The 9339-nt window shown below is 39.0% G+C and overlaps 1 protein-coding gene across 1 annotated transcript; it reads left to right on the plus strand.

Moving 5' to 3' along the window:
- The first annotated feature begins 3216 nt into the window (after positions 1 to 3216).
- On the plus strand, positions 3217 to 6187 carry LOC113343103. The gene is made up of 10 exons (XM_026587405.1): positions 3217 to 3824; positions 3898 to 4246; positions 4438 to 4510; positions 4869 to 4962; positions 5133 to 5181; positions 5267 to 5323; positions 5478 to 5515; positions 5590 to 5662; positions 5781 to 5871; positions 6135 to 6187. The coding sequence occupies exons 1-10, from the start codon at positions 3217 to 3219 to the stop codon at positions 6185 to 6187; spliced, it is 1485 nt and encodes a 494-aa protein (XP_026443190.1).
- Positions 6188 to 9339: the final 3152 nt, after the last annotated feature.

Raw genomic sequence — 9339 nt, forward strand, 5'->3', positions numbered from 1 at the left:
AAATAGCTCTAAGATGGTTTGTTTTCGCCTTTTCCATTGTATTAATATTTATGTTGAAGAAAAAAAAGTTGAGTCGTGCTATGACACGCTCATACTCATAACAACTTAAAAAGCGGATGCACCTAGGCAACAGAAGATTTTTGGCATGATTTTTCTTATTAGTACATGATTTATAGCCTGTTTGAATAGTATTTGACAAGTTTCTTTTCGGCCGTTAGAAGTCAAAAAGTCAGAAGTTAATTTGGCGACACAATTTTAAAATGACTTTTAGAAGCAAAAAAGTTAATAGCACGAGTAGTCAGAAGTGCTTGAAAAAGTTAACTTTTTTGCTTTTAGAAGTCGTTTTGAAACTCGATACCCAAACTAACTTCTTGCTTTTTGACTTCGAGAAGTCCAAAAATAACTTCAACATCCTGAACATTTTTTTTATAGCATAATATTTTTGTTTCTGACTTCTGCTTCTGCTATAACAAATTTTTCTATTTGAACTCAGTCCATAATAAGAACATGTGACAACAATCTCATGGCAGTGAAAAAATGAATCTGATGCCAATGCTCCACTTTGGTTAAAGAGATGCCCATGCTTCACTTTGGTTAAAGACTTGAGCTGGTGTTTTCATACAACAGATTAGGATATCTGAAGTAAAGTGAAGGCTGTATCATCCTTTGCAGTTGTGCATGGCGCATGCCAATGGTGCAGTAATTGAAAACCAGTTGAGATTAGTTTTATCAATTGGTATTGGCCAGACAACCGCTGGGGTGAGGTATCCACAGATAACGGTTTTAATTCAGTTCAGATTTTTCTACTAACTCCATCTCACACTTTCAAACGCATTTCATTACTGTTAGTCTTTTTTTTTTTTTTTTTTGTTTTGTCTGTTGTTTTAGTTTTTCCACTATAATGTGTTTTGATGGATAAAGAGAGATTTGGGTTTCTAAAGTAATTTGCAAAACATAAAAGGTAAATAGACCGTCTCAAAGACAAGGTAGCTACGGGTCATGGTGTCTTGTGGGAGTGGCTTCTCTTGGTATGCCAAGCACTCTTTAGTCCGAAGGACAGCTGCAGATTCTTTCCCAACCCTGTACAAGTAGGCATTGTGTGAAGTGCAAGTAGGCATTGCATTTGATCATGTATTTTTCTTGCAATTAGTATGGGAGGAAATATCTTCGGAAGACACGCAGATCCAATCCTGCACAGGAGTTGCAAAAAGCTGCTGGAGATGGATGTCGATTTTGTTGATCCAGATGCTATGGGGTTAACATTTGTCAGGGAAATTGAAGAGTTCGGATCCAGGAAAACCATGGAGCTGTGCCCTGAAGGGAACAACATTGTTGTCAATAGTAAGAACAAAAAAGTATGTACATCTATCTTCTTATTCAGCATTACTTCGTCAAATCAATCTCTGCTTAGGTTGCCTATTTTGTAAGCGGTCTTGCTGATATGCTTTGTAAGCCAAGGCTGGCGAAAACCGTTTTCCAAGCCATAGATCTGAAAGGTCTTGATTGTGCTTAACTTGGAGGGGATAATCCTATTCTTTTAATAGATTGGAAAGCGCATGCCGAGTAGGAAGGCTACACAGAAACCTTGACGAACAGATTTGCTGGTTCTGGAAGGTTGTAGAGGGTATGTCTATGGAGCAGCAGAGGGAGCTTCTTTTATTTTGGATCTCATTGAAATGCCTACAAGTAAATGGTTTTGGTTTTTCTGGCCTGCCTTCTCTTTTGACCATATGCGAGACATCTGGTTCTGATGAGCGCCTGCCGTCATCTTCCGATTGTCACTTCCGTGTTACTATCGCACAACATCATCACATGGCAGTGAAAGAATTAATCTGATGCCCATGCTTCACTTTGGTTAAAGACTTGATCAGGTGTTTTCATGCAACAGATTATGATATCTGAAGTAAAGTGAAGGCTGTATCATCCTTTGCAGTTGTGCATGGCGCATGCCAATGGTGCAGCAATTGCAAACCAGTTGAGATTAGTTTTATCAATTGGTATTGGCCAGACAACCGCTGGGGTGAGGTGGCCAGACAACTGTAAGGGTGAGTTAAGGTATCCACAGATAACGGGTTTAATTCAGTTCAGATTTTTCTACTAATATCTCACACTTTCAAACGCATTTCATTACTGTTAGTTTTTTTTTTTTTTTTTTTTTTTTTTTTTTTTTTTTTTTTTTTTTTTTTTGTGTGTGTATGTGCGCGTCTTGTTTTAGTTTTTCCATTACTATGGTATTTTGATGGATAAAGAGAGATTTGGGTTTCTAAAGTAATTTGCAAAACAAAAAAGGATAACAGACTGTCCCAAAGACGAGGTAGCTACGGGCCGGTGTCTTGTGGGAGTGTCTTCTCTGGATATGCCAAGCACTCTTTAGTCCAGAATAGTAAGAACGAACGTATGTACATCTTCTTATTCAACATTACTTTGTCAAATCAATCTCCGCTTAGGTTGCCTATTTTGCAAGTGGTCTTGCTGATATGCTTTGTAAGCCAAGGCTGGCAAAAAGCTTTTTCCAAGCTATAGACCTGTAAGGTCTTGATTATGCTTTACGTGGAGGTGAAAATCCTATTCTTTTAATAGATTGGAAAGCGCATGCCGAGTAGGAAGGCTACACAGAAACCTTGACGAACAGATTTGCTGCTTCTGGAAGGTTGTTGAGGGTATATGTCTATGGAGTAGCAGAGGGAGCTTCTTTTATTTTGGACCTCGTTGAAATGCCTACAAGTAAATGGCTTTTCTGGCTTGCCTTATCTTTTGACCATATACGACACCTCTGGTTCTGATGATCACCTGCCGTCATCCCATGCATGCTTCTTCCGATTGTCACTTCCACGTTAACATCGCACAACATCATCTCTCTTTTATCTGCCAACAACATGTAGGCTGTATTTCTGGGCTTGTAGATCTCATATCTGAATCAACAGGTCAACTCGCTGTACCCAACCTACAATATCTCTAGTTTTGAAAATTGAATATTCAATTTGAATGCCTGAAATAGTATTTCATTTTGTCAACACCCGCATCCATTGTCAGTCAGTTTGATCAGGGCTTTGCGGAAATGCGGCTGTGGATGAGCTACAGGGCCGGAACCAGCTTAGTGGGTTGCGCAGTTACAAACCCAGCCCAATAAAAAAAACTGCATCTTCTCCGAAGATCCATCTATAATAATAATTCTAGTGCTGCTGCGCGTCTCAGAAGATTGTGCAGTAGAGAGAGATGGGTACTCCAAGCTCCGGCGATTGCTATCCGTTCCAAAGGCCTAGGGTTTCTGTCACCGCATTACAACCAAGAACTGATCCAGTGGTGTTAGACAGATATCCAGCTCCTAAAGCTAAAACGCCAGAAGAACTTGAGACATCCTTCGTACAGCTATTCAAATATTACAACGAAGCAGCAGCTCGTAATAAGGAGGAGGATTGTGTACCTGAATTCGCTGAGTGTGAACAGAAGCTTATCAAAGTAATCAGACAGTTCAGAAATGTCAAAACAGTTTATCACAAATTTTTTCCCCAGTTAGTAAATCTTAAAGAGGTTTTTCCATTGATGATTGAATTATTAAAAGATGATAAATGCGGGAAGCGTTTAGCTAGTTGTACTCTTTCGACATTCGAAGAGCTAACTCATGAGGATTATGCAGTCCCTGGTCAAAGAGAACCAGTTGCGTTATTGGTGAAATCTCTAGTTCACATGGGAGCTTTAGAAGTATTTGTTTCTACTCTTGGCAAGTTTTCTGAAAGGGATGATTTGCGAGCAGTACAAAATGTCGCGCAGCTGCTTTTTCAATCAGCAGCAGCTGTAGCAACAATTGCCGGAGGTAATCACAGGTACCAAATGGGACGCAAAAGTGTGTGCTGTGGGGTTTTTAAATACTCTTTTGATGAATTCTATGGAAAATAGATTCCAGTTAGGCCAAATGGGCACTGTGCCTGTTGTTGTAAATGCTCTTTCATCTCTTACAAGTTCTGACGAAGAAAAAACAGAAGAAGAAGAAGACCTGCCTTGGACTTTGTTTGGTTGTTTATTTTTTCTATTAGAACATCTGGAGAACAAAGTGCATTTTGTCAATGCTGGAGGAGTCAAGGTAATGATTAAACTTATCCAGGATGAGGTATTGGATGATTATTTTTGTGGGTCTGCGATTGCGGCACTTGATGTAACGAAAGATTGTCCTGGCGCTGCTTCTGACAAGTTTGTGAATGATGCTTTGGAATTGGACATTGCAATATTCCCTCCTTCCATAGATACGGTAAGTCTGCATCATTTCTGAAGAGTTGTGCTTATTGTGTTATAATAATTAGAACATTTATTAGTACTAACTGGAAACATATGATCTTGTATGAGATTATTTTTCCCTGCAACTTCTGACATGTATATGTTTTTAATCTTTCTGGGAAATAAATCTAGTATTCACAAGATTTACTTTGTTTACTTTCTCAGATTCATGGGAGCACTATGCATTTTAAAGCAGAAATTGAAGAATGTCTTATATCTCTAATCGAATCATTAACTGGTAAAGCTAGCAAATTTTATAGCTTAACTGACTTTAGTGATGTTTTTTACCTTGTTGCTCATTTAAACAGATGCATTTTATCTACTCAATTCAATCCGCAATCTGTTTGATATTTCCATGGCGGGGAATATCTGCTCTTTTTTTTTCTTTCTGGAAATCGTGTGATATTCACGGCAGGGTATTCATAAAAAGTTTAATTAAGCTTGTCGTTGGTGTCCTCATGTCTAAGCTTTGGCAGTCAGTTGTTTTCTTGTAATGAGCTGTCATCTGGTTATATACCTTTCTTGCTTTCATCTTCACTGACAGCTACTCCGAAATAACATTTAAAATTCACTGACGGCTATCTTATCTTGTTCAGGTGGCATTGCCGAAATGAAAAAAGATATATTTGTAAAAAAGTTTGAGGAGAATGATGGTGAAAGAATCACTTGGCTTATGGAGCACTTCATACGGTAATGCAACCCTACCCGTTTGGTTGTCTACGTCACGCTCTTCCTTTATCAAGGCTAGAAATTGTATTTTGAAGTTATTCTTCTGAAGTTATTAAAAACACCGGTTCCAGAGATGTCTGACATTTCCTGAGATTCCTTAGCGGGCTTCTGATCGACTTAATATCGTGCAGATATTCCAAAAAGGTTGATGCAGTGGCGAATCATCTCAAAAACAAACAGGTTGCTCAAATTTTCATGTCGCTTTTTTTTCTCATGATATTAGCATGAAGTTTATACCATTGTTCATCTCTCTGCATATACACAGCTGGATTTGTCTGAGCTCTACAAGGAAAAATTGCGATGTGGATTCTCCACGCTTCAGGTCAGCATTGCTCTTGCAGTTTTGCTATGATGTTGTCATAGTTACAATATTTCGTAACTGCAAAGACAATTTGGGTGAACTAATCCTTAATCCTTTTTTTTATCTTGTATCTCTTTCTTTTTGACTCTAATGTTTTCCCATAATGGATCTGCAGTCGATTGCTGTTATTCTTGGTTATCTTTGGTCGTCAGAGTGAGTGTTCCCATCTACTTCTCTTGTTTTGACCTTTATCTGTTTACCTCAAGGTTGGTGTACTGGATTTGTAGGATAAATGCGAAGATTGAAAGTGAATTGTCTCGTCACCAGATAGAGAAGAAAGATGTGCAGGATAGTCTCTCAGTATGTATTCAATAAGTCCCCTCATTTGTGTCAAGTATCTGTGTTATGTGATTGATAACGGTTAGGAGTACTGTAAGAAACTTCCTGACGGGAACTTTTTATCCTTCATTCATGACAGGAATATCGTGACAACATTGGGAGCACAGGCAGATCAGTAGAAAGTACAAAGACAGTGATCGAGGATTACATTGCTTCCCTTGAGGTTATATGTAAGTGTTTATTAGAAGCTAAAACCTTCGACAGGAGTCAAGACGAAACATACTTATTGGAATTTTTTTATCTTGAATGCATGACAGGAAAATCGTGACCTGAGGATGGAATCATGTACTTGAAAATCCTGACCAGGGGATGGAGGTGGATGCAAACAGCAAGCGGTGACGAATTGGAGTGCAGTCCAGCATTTTATGTCTTTGAATTTGTTTAATTAGAGCACGGTTTTATGGCTTTGATTCTGTTTAATTTTGAGTACCAGGCTTTGATTCTTTGAATTATTCATCTTTAAATGCAAGTATGGCATTGTACTAAATTCAACTTCTTTTTCCCATTGTAGAAAATTTAATTAGATAGTGCTTTTGCACTAAACTCATTCACCTGATGGGTGGGTCTCCATAAGTATCCAGCATTAACCGAAAGTTTCTCTTTAAGACACTTTCATTAACTGCAGCTAAAAGATCCATCCACCTTGAGCTTAATGGCCTCGACTGAACGAGGACTATATTATGGTTCTTAGTTTGTAACGGAAGTTGAATATTTTATTAAGAGATCCGCTATAGTCGATACATTACATTTGCATCCCATGTTTCAACTAGCAGATTTATACAAGGTTCCATCCATGAGACCATGCAAATATCAAGTTACCAACCCAACACCACCCACCATCATCTAAACCAATTCCCACCAATTCAACTCAACGATGTTTGAAAATGTCTATACAGCGACGCGATGTGATCCATCGTTTCCCCATGTTCTACAAAAGGCACAAGAATTAACACTCCCAGTATATCTATCTTGGGTTGAAGATAAAGAAGACATGTCTATACATTAAACAGTTTTAGAAATGAACACATGGTGTAAAACTCAAGTTACCTGATTCCTCTTAATTATGTTATCAGGAACAGTTTTGGAAAGTCCTACTTTTTTTTGGCAATAAGATTTCAGAATCTCAATTAGGCAAATCGAAGTTCAAATCCAATAATCATATATGAACACACTAGTAATTACTACATGGTATACAACTCAAGTTAGCACGTTGTACCGTATTGTTTGATTATTTTATCATGCACACCTCCAATGCTTACAATATCATACTATTTAGTTTTGATTATCATATGCACTTTTAATCAAAAGAAGTAAACGCGGGAAGATGGAGGGGACTTATTTAAAAAGCGCACATACACATTTGCCATTTTACTAATTTAGATGGTTTATATCTTTCAATGGAGGGGACTTCAGTGCCTCTTCAATGACCACATGGTGCACAACTCAAGTTAGTGCGTTATACCGTATTATTTGATTATTTTATCACGCACATCTCTAACGTTTACAATGTTATACTATTTTGTTTTAATTATCATATGTACTTTTAATCAAAAGAAGGAAATGCTGGAAAATGAGGATATACACAACTTGCCATTTTAATAATTTTAAAGGGTTTATATCTTTCATTCATTACCCAAGTATAAGGTTTCAAAACCTCTATTAGGTAAAACGTATTTCAACCCCAATAACCACATCCGAATACACTAGTGATGACCACATGGTGTACAACTCAAGTTAGCGCATTTACAGTATTGTTTGACTATTATTATTATGAAAAGATGTCAAAGGGGCTTTTATTGAAAGCAAACGTCTAATGACAAAGATTTGGATGGGAGGCGTGTAATAAGTTGCGCCCCAACACCTTTCTGAATAATAATACCTAGTCTATGAACAAAGAACTGCCTAAATTATTGTTGACATCATGACATGCAAGACAGTTCTCAGCCTCTTCAAAAAAACAATAGTGTCATCACTCAACTCCCCCAATGTTGAAAAGGCCAAAACACCAAACTCATAACCAAAAGACGAACATAAGGATGCATATTTGTTACGTTTGCGAGTAATGGCTGCAGCGATAACATGTCCAGGAGTGAAACTGCGATTACCACCTTTAGAGAATGGTGAAACCCAGTGATATCAAAGCACATGTCCGCCGGTTTAAGAGGAGTACACCTGTCAGACATAAGACCAATGGAAACTTCTTTTCTAGCCGTGACGTTTGACTTATAGCAGAATTCAGAAAACAAGTCACGTACCATATAATGACGGAACTTCTGGCCAACTTCACTTGCGCAATGTATGGCATGGTCTCCGAAACGATCCATCACTCGCTAGCAACATGACAAGTGTTATCTTCAGCAAAAAGGGGATACCCCAATCGATATTGAAGCACATAACTGAATTGGCGAGATCCCACTGCTTGGTTAAGTCCTTGCATCGGTATGGCTTTGAGGTAGTCCTGTGCGTGTTCTCTTATGTTGCATTGCCATAAAATAGAATCGCGCTCAGACACTGTGAAAGTGGCAGGTATGTTCTTCTTTACAGAATCAAAATAACGGATCTCCAGTTGGTGCATAGGCTGTGGGGCGATGTCACTCAGGTTGAAAGAAGAAGAAGATAGACCGCACACTTGGATATAGTTTTCCAATGCGTTCTGAAAGTTATGGCCAAGATCTGATGTGCGTTGCATAATGGTATGTTGCAACGGCTGAGTCTGAAAACATGAAGCTATGTAGCAATATCGGATAGTATCCGCCATTGTATAAACACCTATGCCGCCATCATTGATGGGAAGAGTAGCCAAGCGCTGCTGAAGTAAACCAAACCCCGGGCCATCACCTATAATCAAGTAACGGATGAATTGCAATAAATGATGATCGAAACGTTGTTGGGCATGTTGCATAACCTGTGGCCTTGTGGTGCTCATCGTGAAGTACAACTTGGATACTCCAGCAGAATTACGAAGAAGCAGTAACTCACTCTGAGGATTCCTCAACTTTTTAACACAGTCCATAAGATGCGTGGTTTTGTTAACCCTAGCCATTATGGAGTCACTGCAATATTGGTCATCCAAGCTAACAGGACCGCCAAGTAGCCTGACACCACCAGATGGTCTGCCAACTTCTGATGAAAAAATTGTATTGCATCGTGGGTCTGGATTCGGCCAATAGACTTCGGTTTTGCGGATGCTTAAGCACAGTCCTCTTGCAGGTCCTTCTTGTTGCAAAATCCGTAGTTCCTTAGCGACTTCCAAGGTGTCGCTAATTAGTGTACCATCGTCTAAATACCACGAATGAAGATCCAAGGTGCAGTGTGAAGCTATTTTGCATACGAGTGGGTGTAACGCCAAAGAAAACAGCAGAGGGCCAAGAGGATCCCTTGTTGAACCCCTTGTGCAGGAGACAAGGTGAATTCGTTGTGGTATAGTTTGGCTGGTCGAGCATAACAGAACTCCACCCATTTCGAAATACTAGGGCACTTGGCCCTGACTTCTTGGATCAAAACAGACCTATTGACTATGTTGAATGCATTGGTGAAATCAATTAATAACATGGTCATAGAGTTCTGAGTACCTTTCAATTCCAATGCTTTCACTGCCACATGGAATGCCCATACCAACCTGATGGTTACCCAAGTAC

The sequence above is a fragment of the Papaver somniferum genome, unplaced genomic scaffold (genome assembly GCF_003573695.1).
Source record: "Papaver somniferum cultivar HN1 unplaced genomic scaffold, ASM357369v1 unplaced-scaffold_54, whole genome shotgun sequence".
Lineage (NCBI taxonomy): Eukaryota > Viridiplantae > Streptophyta > Magnoliopsida > Ranunculales > Papaveraceae > Papaver > Papaver somniferum.

Bases quoted from the DNA above. Each gene is read 5' to 3' on its own strand.
- LOC113343103 (XM_026587405.1), top strand. From the start codon at position 3,217: ATGGGTACTCCAAGCTCCGGCGATTGCTATCCGTTCCAAAGGCCTAGG. The intron at 4,247-4,437 runs GTAAGTCTGCAT...TTACTTTCTCAG, and splicing joins TCCCTCCTTCCATAGATACG to ATTCATGGGAGCACTATGCA. The intron at 5,182-5,266 runs GTTGCTCAAATT...GCATATACACAG, and splicing joins ATCATCTCAAAAACAAACAG to CTGGATTTGTCTGAGCTCTA.